This window comes from Solanum pennellii, chromosome 2, assembly GCF_001406875.1.
Source record: "Solanum pennellii chromosome 2, SPENNV200".
Taxonomy (NCBI): domain Eukaryota; kingdom Viridiplantae; phylum Streptophyta; class Magnoliopsida; order Solanales; family Solanaceae; genus Solanum; species Solanum pennellii.
The window spans coordinates 328,234-342,590 of record NC_028638.1 but is presented as its reverse complement, the minus strand read 5'-3'; the positions used below and the strand labels follow the sequence as shown (position 1 = coordinate 342,590).

General features: G+C 31.5%; 2 protein-coding genes and 1 long non-coding RNA gene across 5 annotated transcripts; 2 read left to right on the top strand and 1 right to left on the bottom strand.

Moving 5' to 3' along the window:
• Positions 1–1,943: 1,943 nt before the first annotated feature.
• LOC114076155 lies at positions 1,944–2,858 on the top strand. The gene is made up of 3 exons (XR_003576976.1): positions 1,944–2,060; positions 2,354–2,457; positions 2,849–2,858. It is a non-coding gene; the product is annotated as an uncharacterized LOC114076155 (long non-coding RNA).
• Positions 2,859–3,010: 152 nt separating this feature from the next.
• LOC107010856 lies at positions 3,011–4,652 on the top strand. Its single transcript, XM_015210121.2, has 3 exons — positions 3,011–3,399; positions 3,472–4,082; positions 4,201–4,652. Exons 1-3 carry the CDS (start codon positions 3,147–3,149, stop codon positions 4,639–4,641), a joined length of 1,305 nt encoding a protein of 434 aa, XP_015065607.2. The 5' UTR covers positions 3,011–3,146; the 3' UTR covers positions 4,642–4,652.
• Positions 4,653–5,567: 915 nt separating this feature from the next.
• On the bottom strand, positions 5,568–13,934 carry LOC107009648. 3 transcript variants are annotated; one of them, XM_027915023.1, is made up of 10 exons: positions 13,019–13,929; positions 9,639–9,682; positions 8,870–8,973; positions 8,245–8,757; positions 7,878–8,177; positions 7,552–7,674; positions 7,044–7,468; positions 6,761–6,896; positions 5,952–6,532; positions 5,568–5,876 (listed from the first exon to the last, which is right to left on the bottom strand). In XM_027915023.1, exons 3-10 carry the CDS (start codon positions 8,894–8,896, stop codon positions 5,648–5,650), a joined length of 2,334 nt encoding a protein of 777 aa, XP_027770824.1. In that variant the 5' UTR covers positions 8,897–8,973; positions 9,639–9,682; positions 13,019–13,929; the 3' UTR covers positions 5,568–5,647. The 3 variants fall into 3 exon arrangements, with proteins under 3 accessions (XP_027770824.1, XP_027770823.1, XP_015064479.2); XM_027915022.1 differs by having other exon boundaries at positions 8,870–9,682; positions 13,019–13,934; XM_015208993.2 differs by lacking the exon at positions 13,019–13,929 and adding an exon at positions 10,367–10,855 and having other exon boundaries at positions 8,870–9,682.
• Between the last annotated feature and the right edge of the window lie 423 nt (positions 13,935–14,357).

Sequence of the window (14,357 nt, the reverse complement as noted above, 5' to 3'; positions counted from 1 at the left end):
AGGACTCGGGAGGATTTTCACATGCAAAACATAAAGTAAAATAAGATAATAGCATTTAAGGAAGGAAATAAAGTGATGAAAAAACACTAACATCTACCAGACATCATTAATAAAACAAAACTTGGACATTCATTTAAAGGGAAGTAGATGAAGCCTTTTAATCTTTGAATTTGGATGATAAGCAGTAAAGGAATAGGAGAAGAAGAGGAAACATAACTCCTAAGTATTACATACATACAAATAATTTGAACATAATTCTAAGGAAAAGGGAAAGAATCGCAATGTGGACGAAAATAAAAAGTTTGTAGACAAATCAAATTCTTTTAGCCTTTCTAGGAGCGAATAATAAAGGAATTATAGAGAACGAAATCGAAACTTTAAGATACTGAAATCAATTTAAACTTAAAATTTCAGCATGTATGAGCCACTTTGAAAGAACACTAAGACAAGATTTAATGCATTTAACACACAGTGACCATGCCTATCCGCACATAACTTAAGTGAACATCAATCAATTTCAAGTTTTAGAGTCATAGACATGGGAACTACGAATTAACAAGCCTTTAATAAAATTATCACAAGATTAAATGCACAACAGAGTAGGCACCAGAAGAGTAGCTAAGATAACGAGGTTAACTTGAACAAATTAGCACAAATCTATGTCCATCTATAAGAATCAGAACTAACTAACTTAAACTCGAAAATAAGCGCCAAAAAAAGTATATCAGTGGAGTGATTCTTTTGACACGTTAAAAGAAAAACAGCAAAACATGAATACCATTTCCACAAATAGAAACGCAACAAAATTTTGATGATTAAGAAGTAAAACAAGCTAACATTTGAAGCAAGCACTTAAGTCATGAGCGGGAGAGAACTAAGAAAAGATTCAAACAAACATTAAATCACCTTTAAAATGAAATACACACTACCAGTTGTTTTACTCGTAATCGAGAAAATATTATTTTTGTAAGTTTTTGACTTTTTAGAGAGTCGCCACTTAATTTTTGAAGAAAAATCAAGAAAATTGTGTTTTCAAAAGGCTTAAACAGAAAAATCATTCTGAAAACTTAAAAGGGGTTCGGGAACTCAATTTTATATTTTAGTAAGGTGTTTAAGGCACCTAAAATATCCGCTTAATAAGGTTATCCGACAACTAACTTTGTATTTGGCTAAAATCTCTTAATTTTGAAAATCACTTAGGAGGGTAAAGAATTAAAACATTAATTTATTATCTAAGTGAGTTATTTGCAAAATTATTGGTTTTATGTTGATAAGCCATTTGAGGCGTTTCCGGGGAGCTTGGAGTTTTCTGAACTTAAAACTAACTAACACATAATGCAAGTAAATAAACAAGAAATATGAGAGAGGGAAAGAGATTGGGGTCCAAATCCGGGTTCAGTTCGCCTTGACATGTTTTTGGACCCACCTGTTTTGGGCTTTTATCCCATGTTTGTTTTGAGCCTTTGACCCAATATTTTCCCATGTCCTAAATCTAGCAATACAATGATAATAAATAAAGTATAAATTTAAGGAATCCCATAGTGTAATTCAATAATTACATTCTGTCCCGATAAGTTTAATAATTACAAAAAATCCCTTAAAATTGCTGAGCCGTGATACTTTAGAATGTTGTGATACATGGTAAATGATACATAGTAACTTAAAACTGTTAAGAAAAAATAGGGGATAAAAACGGTAAATTTAAAGCTGTTAATAAAACAGCTTAATTTGTGGTAACAGATCATTAATCAGCATTAAATCAGCACTTAATTGGATATTAATTTCAAAATTTGAAAATCAAAGATTGTATCAGTTATTTAGAAAACAATTGGAGCTGCCGAAATTTTTTTGTTGTTGCAGTGGGTTTTTGAAGATGAATACTTCGATTTTGATGAGACATTCCGGAATTTGGGTGAACGAATTGCAGTATGAAAATTACAAAATTGATGGAATCGTTGTTGGAGATTCAATTTCGTTTTCTAATCTCAAAGCAGCAATTGCGGCCGAGTTGGACATTGATGTATCAAGGAAAGAAATTGAAATTCGATACATTGTAGAAGGTAACTCCTGTCCGATGAAACTTAAGAACGATATGAGTGTTAAACTATATTTTGAACTGAAAAAAAACGAGCCTGGATTTTCAATATATCCATTATGTATTGACACAATTGAGAAGAATAGTGGTACTGTACATAACTTTGATGGAAGAAGTGGAGAAATAACGTGTGTAGAAGGCACAACAAATGATACACAGGCTTTGGCAATAGTTGAAAGTAGCTTATTTGAGACACATGAAAATTCAGAAGTTGGAGTTGCAAATGTTATAATCAATTCAGATATTGTTGATGTGAAGACAGGTCAGATATACAAGGATAAAGCAACACTTGTAGATGTGATGACGAAATATAAGATAAAGAACAACTTCAACTGCAAAGTGAAGAGGTCTGATCAACAAAGGTATGACAGTATTTTGATATTTTAATGTATCATTTGTTGTTTTATAATTTAATTAGTACATGAAATATTACTGTACTATATGAAAACCTGCAAGTTTCATATGTTATTTTATAATCTAATGTATCATCATTTCAGGAATTTGTTTTTGATACATTGAAATAAGTATATTTGATACTTGAAAGTACTACTACCGATATAGTAAGGACTGTATCATTTTAAACAGTCATATCACAAATAGTGGATAAATTTCATTAAAGTTTGATACTTTTCTTAAAAATTGGTTGATACTTTTTGTGTGATTCATTGTTTGATTACTTTAAACATTATTGTTGAATATATTATATATGATGTATTTGATATGTGTATTAATATGCTTAAAAAATGTACGCAGCTATGTGTTGGTATGCTTTTCAGACAAATGTGGTTGGACTATGAAGGCGTCGTGCAGGAAAAAATCTGATATATTCATTGTTAGAAATTTCAATAGTGAACATACGTGTCCGATGAGGGAGAGGGTATTAACCAAAGTCCAAGCAACAGTGGGATTTGTAAGTGGAGTGACAGCTCCAAAATTGGTCAATTATAAACGAATTTATACACCAAGGGATATAATTGATGATATTAGAGAATATTATGGTGTTGAAATATCTTACCAGCAAGCATGGCGTGCTAAAGAACGTGCACTCTCCATGATTAGAGGAAAACCATCTGCTGGATATAGACGGATGCCGCGATACATACACATGTTAAAAACTGTGTATCCAGATTCTTATATAAGAATGCATAAGACTGAAGAGGATGAATTTATGTATCTGTTCATCGCCTTAAGACCATTCATTAGGGGATTTAAATACTGCAGACCAGTAGTTGTTGTGGATGGTGCACATCTGAGTGGAGCTTACAAAGGGACATTTGTATCAGCAAGCACACTTGATGGCGCAGGTATTTTTTATTTATAGTAATGATGTCTTTTTATATATTAAGTATCAAATAATATAATGTGTGTGTAATCAGGTTGCATATTTCCATTGGCATATGGTGTTGTTGACACCGAAAATGATTGTTCGTGGACATGGTTTTTCGAACAGTTCAAACATGCATTTGGCGATAGAAAAGATATGTGTGTTGTTTCAGATAGAAATGAGAGTATCATGAAGAGTGTAAGGATTGTGTTCCCCGATGTACCTCATTATGCATGCATCTGGCATCTTTGGAAGAATGTATGTGGAAACTTCAAAAGGAGCAGAAAGGCCATAAGTGATCTATTCTACTCTATGGCCAAGGCATATAGAAAGGAAGATTTTGATAAGTTGATGGCTAAGGTTGATAGAATTGATCACAGGGTTAAGGAGTACCTTGAATATGCAGGTTACGAAAAGTGGTCAAGAGTTCATGCAACAGTAAACAGAGGTAGAATGATGACTTCAAACATTGCAGAATGTATCAATGGTTGTCTTGTTGAAGCACGCCAATTAACTATATTAGAATTCTTGGAAGAGGTTAGAATTCTTTTTGGATCTTGGCATTGCAAAAACAGAGAAGTAGCCTCATACACAAAGGACACATTAGGTAGAAAATTTGAGGAATTGTTGATTATAAACGCGGCTAAAAGTTCAAAAATGGAGGTATGTATCATTATATAATACTTTATATTATATGTATCTAATTCTGTGTATCATTATGCTTTTTTTAACATGATTTGGTTTTTAAAAGTTATATATTTAAAATTTTTAATGTACACAGGTTGTTCCATCATCTGAGTTTATTTTCTCAGTTTATGAAAATGGAAGAAGATATATTGTTTGTCTTGAGCGGAAAGTATGTTGTTGTGGTAGATTTCAACTAGATGAGATACCTTGTTCACATGCAATCGCTGTATTGAAAAAAAAGAATGTCACCGATATGAATCCGTATTGCTCTGATTATTACAAGCCTGATGCGTTGGCAAAAACATATGAAATTCCAATGGTGCCAATGCCAGATAAGAAAGATTGGTCAGATCCTAAACACGTGGTAGCTGAAACTGTGTATCCACCTAGATACAGAAGATCATCTGGACGACCAAGAAAAAGAAGAAGAAAGAATGCAGATGAAAAGATTTCGGTGAACACAAACTGTTGTGGACAATGTGGACAAGAAGGGCACAACAGAAGAACTTGTACTTTCTACCCAAAAGAGAAGTGAATTTGTCGTAATGTTTCTATGATATCAAGAATAATTTATAACGTAAACATTTTAATGAATTTCAGTTTTCATTACAACTGCAAATTGAACACTTTGTGTTTAGATAAATAAACTTACAAACATGTGGTAATTAAATTTGAAGTCGTGCTTTTGATTATAAATACTTTCTTATTATTGGTGTTGATAAATATACTTGTGTCAATATTTGTTTTGAATATAAAATTTTATAAATCTTATGCTACAGTAAGATATATAATTTAAGAATTATTAGGTAACATAATGTACATGATACATATGGTTTATCTAGTATATCATGTACTTTTATTGTGTGTTTTTGGTACACATTCTTTATATAATGTATCATGTACTTTTAGTGTGTATCATTGGTTTGCACAATGATACATCTCCATTAGATAAAAAATATAAAAATATTATTGAGGTTATTGTGTACTTTAAAATGACTATAAATCATGTATCATGTGAATTTATATAATTTAACTTGTGTAATGCTTTTTTTGTTATGCTTTTATTGAAATATACAGTAAATAACTTTCCTTTAAAAAAATAATACCAATTCATATGAATATGCTATTCAATTTACCTAAATATCATGTAAAATTTAAGGATTATAGTGTAACATATTGTACATGATACATACGGTTTAGCCAATGTATCAGTTATTTTTAGTGTGTGTTTGGTATATATGTATCATTTGGTTTTGCCAGTGTATCATCTCAATTAAATAAAAAATTTAAAAATCTTTATGTCTATGTTTAATTATAAATACTTTGATTATACTTTATTAAATGATTTAAACCTGTGTGGGGCTATAATATGTCTGATATTTATATTTTCAATATAAACATATTTGTTACGTAATGTGAAAAAAAATATTCATGGAAATTGACAAAACCAAAAAAATAACATTAAAAAGGATAAAAATAGTTGTTCAATAACATATAAAAATAATAAATATAACATTAAAACATTGTTTTATCATGAAATGCTACACTATGTGAACTAAATCTTCTTCTGGTGGTGGTGTGACTACGCCCCTGGATTTTGGTGGATCATCATTGTCGCTAACATATCCGCACTTAGCCTTCTCACTTCCATAACTCCACAGCAATGCTCCATATCTTTGACGCAGGTAATCAGGATTAAAATCAGCATATGATATATTGATTTGGTCACTGATATACTCGGCAAATGCAGTAACATATAACCCACAGTCTCTACAAAAAATACAGAATAAATTAAAAACTTAATGATACATTAAAAAGGGCAAATGAAAAATTCTTGATACTTACAGGCTATCGCAATCCTGTGTAGGGATGTCTTGTGCAAATTCTATCATGAAAGGAACTTGAGGCTCCAGAAGTGAGCCACTATTGTTGTCTTTATATGCATGACAATCAGCAAATTTTGTGCGTTCATTTTCTTCAAAAAATCCACTGTCAAGTAGGTATGAAGGAAGCATTTTAGACAACATCTTGATCTCATGAGGAATTGTTTGTTTCCTTGTGCTAATTGATGAGTCAAAAACCCTTATCAACCTGTTTTTCAACTCAACAACAGCCAACACCCAGTGGAATTCTTGATCACAGTTAATTGGGATGTAGACCTCATCTACAAGATGCCATGGTAAAGCAGCTGGTATTCCAAACCCTTTGATGATGTTAATTATTGACCTCTCATGTACAGATACAACTGAAGCGCGATCAATATGTTCTTGTGTAGTAAGACTATCATCATCATCGTCCATGTAATATCTATCATAACAGTTTTTTACATGTGACATGAACAAACAGTGGGTTGTTGTGTATCTGTATTGATCCATGCTGCAAAGTTTTGATTTTTTACGAAGGTAGTAAAAAATCACATCGATGTGCTATAAACAAAATGAAAACAGAGTAAGAAATTATTTACATCTAAACAATATAAAAAAAGAAATATAATTATGTGAATATAGTATGATACTTTTGCAAATTAAATAGTATGATACTTATACATAATGTATCATTGCTAATTAAATAGTATGATACTTATAGATAATGTATCATGATGTTATAATATAGTTATGACTGATACATATTTCATAAATAGTTTAATATTTTACCTCATCAGACCAACACTTGTTTGGCTGTGACATGGCATAAAACCAATTCTTGTTCATTGGAAAAGCAACAACAAAGTCCATCATCGTAAATCCAAAAGAAGAAGATCTTGATCTGTATTTATCGTCCGATGGGTTCCTGCATATATGATACATAAGTTTTCAATGTATGTACATGATACATAACACTCAATTATTTACAGTTTTTATATAACAAAGTATCATGAATTAGTTGTATATAAAATGATTACGCCTAACACTGAGAAAAAAAATGTATAAAACTTACTTATTGTTATGATTTTTTAGAAGCCCCCTCAACAACCAATTCATGTAATCCTCAATCAGTTTCGGCGAAACTTTATCTGCAATGCCACATCCTTCGAACGGGAAATGGAGTCGAGCCATATCCTTCAATTTCTCTTTTCCCTTTTCGCTTGACCCAAAAGAAGTACAATATGGAGATTGAATCCTTCTCGAAGGCATTCTATTTCTATGCGCAGGAGTGACTGCATCAGTTTTAACAGCAATCTCCGTTATTGGAATTTCAGTGGGTAATTGACTGTCGGTCAACAAGTACTGGCTGCTAGTTATATTCTTTGGATCGTAAGAATATAATGGTCTAGCATTGGTAGCATCTTTACCCAAATCTTTGATAAGCGCATCTATTGCTGCTTGAGTTGATGGCGATATTGTTGTTGAAGTTGAAGAATCCTGTATAATATGATGTAATGATTTTTAGAATAAATTTGTGTGTAATGAAATTGTGTGTCATAAATCAAAATTGAAAAATGTACCGATGAATCCGTTGTTGTTTTTTCGGGCAACACATGAGGGATGTTGTGATGAACATTGTCGTCAACGGCTTGGTCCATGATATGTTCATTTAAATCTTGGTGCGACTGATGTGCGTCACCATCCTGAATATGCAGTTTTGAAATAAAAACTGTTAATATAATTTGTGCTGATACGTAACATTGATAACAATCACATGATACATAGTATTGATTAAATATGTATGATACATGACAGAATATAAAATGAGAAAAAAAAATGATCATGATACAAAGCATTGACTATATGTGCATGATACACAACATACCCAATGTATCATAAACATTACCTTTGGATCACTGACTATTGGTTCACCCTCATTTACGGCAACACCAACACCATCCACATCGACATCCCCTGCATCGTCGACGATATGATGCTCACCATTTTTACCAGAAAAACCACCACCATCCTCAGCTACACCACCCATATCATCGAGATCAACCGGTATTTGCTGAGATGTTTGTTTGTCAGACTGAAATGTGCTTGTATCAGCCTGAAAATTGATGTTCTCTTTGCTAATAGATTGCATCAGCTGGGAGTGATTTGCTTTTATCAAAATAATCAATTCCTCAAATTTCTTGTCAACCTAAAAATTGTAGATACATTTAGGATAAATAAAAGTTTGTTTAAAAATTACAAAATAATTTACTTACGTAAGTTTTCAAATATCCTTTCAACTCTTCAATATGAGGAATTATATTGTTGACATTCTGTGAATCTGCATATCCATGAACATCAGCAGCCGGGTTCTGAGAAACGTCTGGAACAGAACCATGTACATCAGCAGCCGATTTCGGTGACACTTGTGGAACAGAACCATGTACATCATCAGCATTCGAATGTTGAGGCAGACTTGACATGGAAACATGTACATCATCATCCGGTGTCGGAGACACATTTGATTGATCAGGCTGTTTCTGTTCTGACACCTTCTTTTTTTGAATAATTGATTTTTTTCTTCTTTTTGGCGGTGGTGGAGGAGATGTATCAGACACTCTAGAATATGTCCTCAATAACTGTTCTGGCGGTCTTGTGGAGAAATCATCTAAATCATCTTGCTCGTTTGGTTGTACTAATGGTATTGATGTAGAATGAGCATGTTCAACTTGAGCAATATCAAAAGCTTCAATTTCCTCTGCTGTTGGGACAATGTTTGAACATGCATTCTAAATGTATCACAAACACATAAGATAATTTAACTGTTAGATACAGTAATAATTCATAATGTATCACAAAGACATAAATAACGATATTCCATATACAAAAATAAAATTTTACCTTTTGGAAAATGGTGGACATAAGCATTTCAAACTTTGCCTTTTCAGACACAACTCTCCAATTGCATATTCTTGGGATGACATTGCGTTCTCTCACAGCTATTTCTGAATTTAAATTGGATGCACATTCGTATATCCAAACATTTAGTGCATATGGCATCCCATATAATCGGTACAACTTTTTACTAACGTCAAAATCCTGTCTAAGTGAACCAATTAGTTTGGAAAATGATAGCTGACCCCAAGGAAAATGTTGATATCTACCATCTTCAACCATTAGAAAGTCGACAATAGATATCGCTGTGTTATCAATAGTAGCTAATACAAATGTATGAATAAAGAACAGTATAGACATTTGGAGTGCATCCTGATTGCTCTCCCAATTACCCATCTTAAACCTTTGAACTAGTTGATGCTTTGTAACACTATTGACTGCACCAGGGAAATACTTTTTAAAAAGCATACAATTAGTTTGTTCTGGGTATTTGAAATCATTGGTATTTCCTCTGACCTTAAGTCCTGTTAATAATGCAAAATCATCTATACCAAATTTCAGGACACACCCGTTGGAATGTCTAATATGCAACACATTAGGGTTGCTTTGTTCCAATTCTAAAAGCAATAAGCACTTAGTTATTTGGCCCTGAAAATTACATTTAGAGATGTCTAAAAAGGGTCCAAAAATTGTATCCTTAAACATTTGGATAACATTATCCCCCACGTATTTTTCAAAGTCCTTTAGGAAATTGTTGTTAAAGTTGACAGCAAACCTTATGGGATGTGTTGGTATCTTTTTAATCTTGTACTTCAGTGGCTGCAATTTGAAAATAAAACCGCAAATTAAAACGATATAGAAATATAACTACTAAATAAAACAACTAATAACTTAATGATACATGGTTTCAGTTTTCAGAATTTCATACTATATGAAAAACATGTGATACATGTCTATAACATGTATCATTGAATTAAATAAAACATTATAACATGTGATACATGTCTAATACATGTATCATAAACAGCGACTAAACAACATACACAAAGAATCTATATGTATCATCAACTATATCTGATGAAGCATTTATTAAACTTAATGAATGATACATTATAACAAGTTTCAAAACATGTATGAGTAAATCAACTAAACAACTAATAACTTACTGATACATGATATCATACAGGAATTCATACTACATGCAGAACATGTGATACATAGCTACTACATGTATCATTACATTGACTAAACAATGTACACACAGATTCAACATGTATCATCAAGCACATATTATACTTTACTACAATTATTGAATGATACATTATAATAATTTTCAAAAACCTAATGATACATATAAAATATTATGAAACACAACAAATTCACGTATCAGTTGACCATCTAAAACACTATACACCCTTTTTAAAATGTATCAGCAAGCACACTTGATTCCTTAAAAATTTTACTAATTTAAACAACACCATTTTTAAGTACCAAAATACTAACCCGAGACAATGTAGGCCTAACAACAGTGTTTGCTGCTTCTTTTTTCCTTTTTTGTTGTATTTTTACAACCTTTGATGTTTCGCCATGGTCTTTGTTTGAATCCTTTTGAAGATTCATAGGATCATGCAAAGACTTTTTCCTATTTTCTTTCCAATTATCATCATCGGAATCATATATCCTTCTATTAATTGACGGATCCATTACTATGAAGTAATAGAACAATTAACAAAAACGAAAAAGAGAAGAATATACGAATTGATGATGGATTAACTATAAAAAGGGTCTGGGTTCTTACGATTCAATATTAGGAAGAAATAGTCGAATATGAATTAAGAATAAAAAGAAAATAGAAAAATCTGCTGGGTTGAGAAGATTCAAAGTTATGAAGAAATAGTGGGATGAAGACGATTAAGGAAAAAAAAAGAAGTGAAAGGTGACTTTGGTAAGAACAAAATGGTAGAATGCAGTGGAAGTTACCCTGCTTCTATATTTTTTGAATTTTGAAATTCAAAATTTCAAAATTTGTTCTTTTATTTAAATTTAATTAAATTTAATAATTCAAAATTAAAAAGCTGATTAAAAGGTTGAGTGTTTAAATGGAAAAAATTTAAAATTCAAAAACTGATTTAAGAGGTTGAGTGTTTTAATGGAGAAAAAATAGGCATTAAAATTGGTAAATGTGTATTATAGGAGAGAGAGTGTAATGTATCTAAAAACTTACACTAAAATAAAAAAAATAGGGAATTATGTAATATTTAAAAAAAGTAGGGAAAATTGGAGAATATAAAAATTAAAGTTGTGTATTTAAGTTATTTTTCCATAAATAAATACAGAAATAAAAGGACAACAAGGGATTAGGCCCAAAGACAACAAAATAGAAATATGCTTAAAATAAAATGGGCCTCCTAATCTCAACTTCGTCGACTATCTTCAATTTTTGAAACTGCGTGACCTATCCGTCAATTTAAAGCTGGGAGACTCGATGGAGAAGTTGAGACTTTATGGCTCTCTCTCGAGATACAAAGACAAAAGAGGAGTCCTTGGGGAACTCGACTCAATTTCACATGCAACACAAATGATGACAGGAATTAGGGTACAAAATAACAAACTTGGAAACATAACTTAAACAAAATAATTATCCAAAATAACTTTGATTTGGCCTTTGCATGAGCTGTGCTTATTTTTATATGTCAGCTTAAATTGTGTTGAACTATTCAGATTTTAGAAATTTCTTAGCCCATTTCAAAGTTTTGGGATTATAAAGAAAAATGAGTGTATGTAGCAAAGATAATTGAAAAAAAAAAATAAAATCATACAAGTACTGGTAATGGCAGCTTAACATATAAAATGACTATGTAAAAACATAACAATAAAAATGATCCTTTATGCATACAACAAAAGAAAAGTCATTGAAAAAGAAATCATAAAAAAAATAAGTGGATAAACTATTAACGGACTGCATAAATTAAAAAGTAGAACAAAAAAAATATAAGGTGAGAACTACCAAAAATAGTACAACTACACACATACCAAAAAAATGAAAAATTAAAAAATAAAAAAAAATACATTAAATAGAAAATGACAATACACCAATTTAAGTATAAAAAAGTGTATAATATTTATCAGAAGAATCCACCACGATAACTATAAATAATCGACATACAATATAAAAATATATATAAAACAAGAAAAACAAATAAACAATCATTAAAATAGAACAATAAATACTAAATTTATACAACCTAAGAGATTAACAAAAGTATTCAAACAAAAAACAAGTGAAATCAACAGAAGAATAATATAAAATATAACACTAAGATGCATAAGAAAGTAATTAAAGATAAGATCTCACAGAAAGAAAAATAAAACAGACAATAAATAACATCAATACACCTTATAACATAAAAAATCCACTTTAATCATAATAGGTCAAACCGATAGATAAGGAAAACAAATATAATATTCAAAAGATGATTAACATGTAGTGATCAAGACAAGACATGCTTCCTATGACCCCCCAAAAATTACATTTTTGGTGAAATTTAAAGGAACGGGATTAAACAAAATCCAACTTTAGAAGAAAAATATATAACAACTAGTATAGTACAAAAATAGAAATTAAACTCACGAAGTTGAGAACAGTGTCAACTAAACCAAATGATGGTTGGGAGATCTGAATATTTAGCCGTGAGCCAAGTCAATACATAATATCGACAAAGTACGACGAAGGCATATATAATTTTAGATGGAAAAGGGAATCAAATTTTATGCTCTCAACTTTCCTGGAGGGAGATGGAGGATAAGCAGTCTTCAAATTTTACCAAAACATTGAACCATCATAAAAGGACACAACTAGTCTAATAGAGGATGACATCTCGCGATGGATTAAATGCCAAGGTTAAGAAGTAAACATTTTTTAAAGCAAATATAAGAAAGTAAGACGATAAGAGTAACACAGAGTGGTCGATCTAACATGAAAATGTTTCAACATTTAGAGCTGCAAAAAACAAAAGAGGAGACAAAATACTGAATCTGCCTATCCATGTTTTCAACGATCAAACAACAAGCAAACTCAGACAAGATTAAAAGTGCACAGAATAGAACAAGCATACTTTGAAGTGAAACAATCAAGGTGAAGAAAAGAGACTTTACCTCCTTTGGGGCAGCGAATGGAACTAGACAAGCTAAAGGGAAAACGACTTCCACACGACAATAAACACGATCAAAGAACAGCAAGCTCGAGGAAAATATCGATCCCAACTGAGCTCGGAAGGAATGTTGGAAGCGAAATAGAACAGCGGAAGTGGAATTAGAATCCGCTATCCTCTCTGCTTACTTAACGTATTTAGTATGTATTTTAACTACCTTGCCTATTTTTGTTCTAAAGTTTGATGCTAAATTCCTCATCCAAAAATGATCGCTCATGCTTTTCTTCCCAGCTAAATAAAATCTCTAAAAACAATTCTTTTTTTTTCAATTTTGTTTTTCTATCCCCAAAAATCTCTAATTGAGATTTCAAAAGAAATCTTCAACTAAAAGAGAAAAAAAACTTCAATTCGAAATTTATTTCAATCCCTTACTGGACTTTTCAACTGAAAATTTCCCAAAATACCAAAAAAAAAAAAGAACCCCCTCACAAAAGTCCAAAAAAAGAACACCCCCCCCCCTAACAGTGGATCTAGAAAAGAATTATATACTGTGAAATACCGAATCAACCCCTGGTCTTACCCCAAAAAGAAATTCAAATCCTTGCACCAAAAAGGGGAGGCAACCTTTTCTAGGGAATTTTAACCCATTCCCAAAGAGGAAAAAGTAAATTGACGCCTCAGATCGATTTGTTCGTCCTCTGGATCTTGCGTGGCTCAATCTCACGACACAAGGACGGAAACGCGTGCCCCCGCCTGCTGCTTTTTGCTGCTAGTCGTACATCATTAGAGGGGCGATGGGGAAGAGGACAACAAAGAACAGGCTGTCTCTGTGTCTCTCTGATCGTGTTTTTGGATTGGCGAAATTAGGGGAGAAAATGGTGTGGACCGGGTCAAGAATTTGGCTGGGTTTGAATGGAATCAAAGGGGAGATGGACTGCCGAAAAATAAGAGGCCCAAAATGGTTTTTGTATAAATGGATTAAATACTTAGTAACTAGATGAAATTAATCAATAAAACTCAATTAAAATAAGTTTCTTAATTTTAATGAAATAAAATAGTCAATGAAATTATTACATAATTAAGTCAAAAATGCAAACTATTATATGGCTAATAAAATATTTAAACACAATAAAATCTTTTTGGAGATGAATTTTCAAATAATCCTAAAATATACTAGATATATACATAGCTACGTTAATCACATATTATCTAAAAATTATAAAAGTAGTAATATTAACTTAGAATAATTCGAGAGCCACTTTATTATATGTATATGTATATGTATATATATCTATATCTATATATATATATATATATATATTCTTTGTTAAACCTTATAAAAT

Coding starts and splice junctions, on each gene's coding strand:
- LOC107010856 (XM_015210121.2), top strand. CDS start 3,147: ATGATTAGAGGAAAACCATCTGCTGGATATAGACGGATGCCGCGATAC. Junction 3,400..3,471: donor AAGCACACTTGATGGCGCAG/GTATTTTTTATT, acceptor GTGTGTAATCAG/GTTGCATATTTCCATTGGCA. Junction 4,083..4,200: donor CTAAAAGTTCAAAAATGGAG/GTATGTATCATT, acceptor TAATGTACACAG/GTTGTTCCATCATCTGAGTT.
- LOC107009648 (XM_015208993.2), bottom strand. CDS start 10,567: ATGGATCCGTCAATTAATAGAAGGATATATGATTCCGATGATGATAAT. Junction 9,683..10,366: donor TTAGGCCTACATTGTCTCGG/GTTAGTATTTTG, acceptor TTCAAATTGCAG/CCACTGAAGTACAAGATTAA. Junction 5,877..5,951: donor ACACAGGATTGCGATAGCCT/GTAAGTATCAAG, acceptor TATTTTTTGTAG/AGACTGTGGGTTATATGTTA.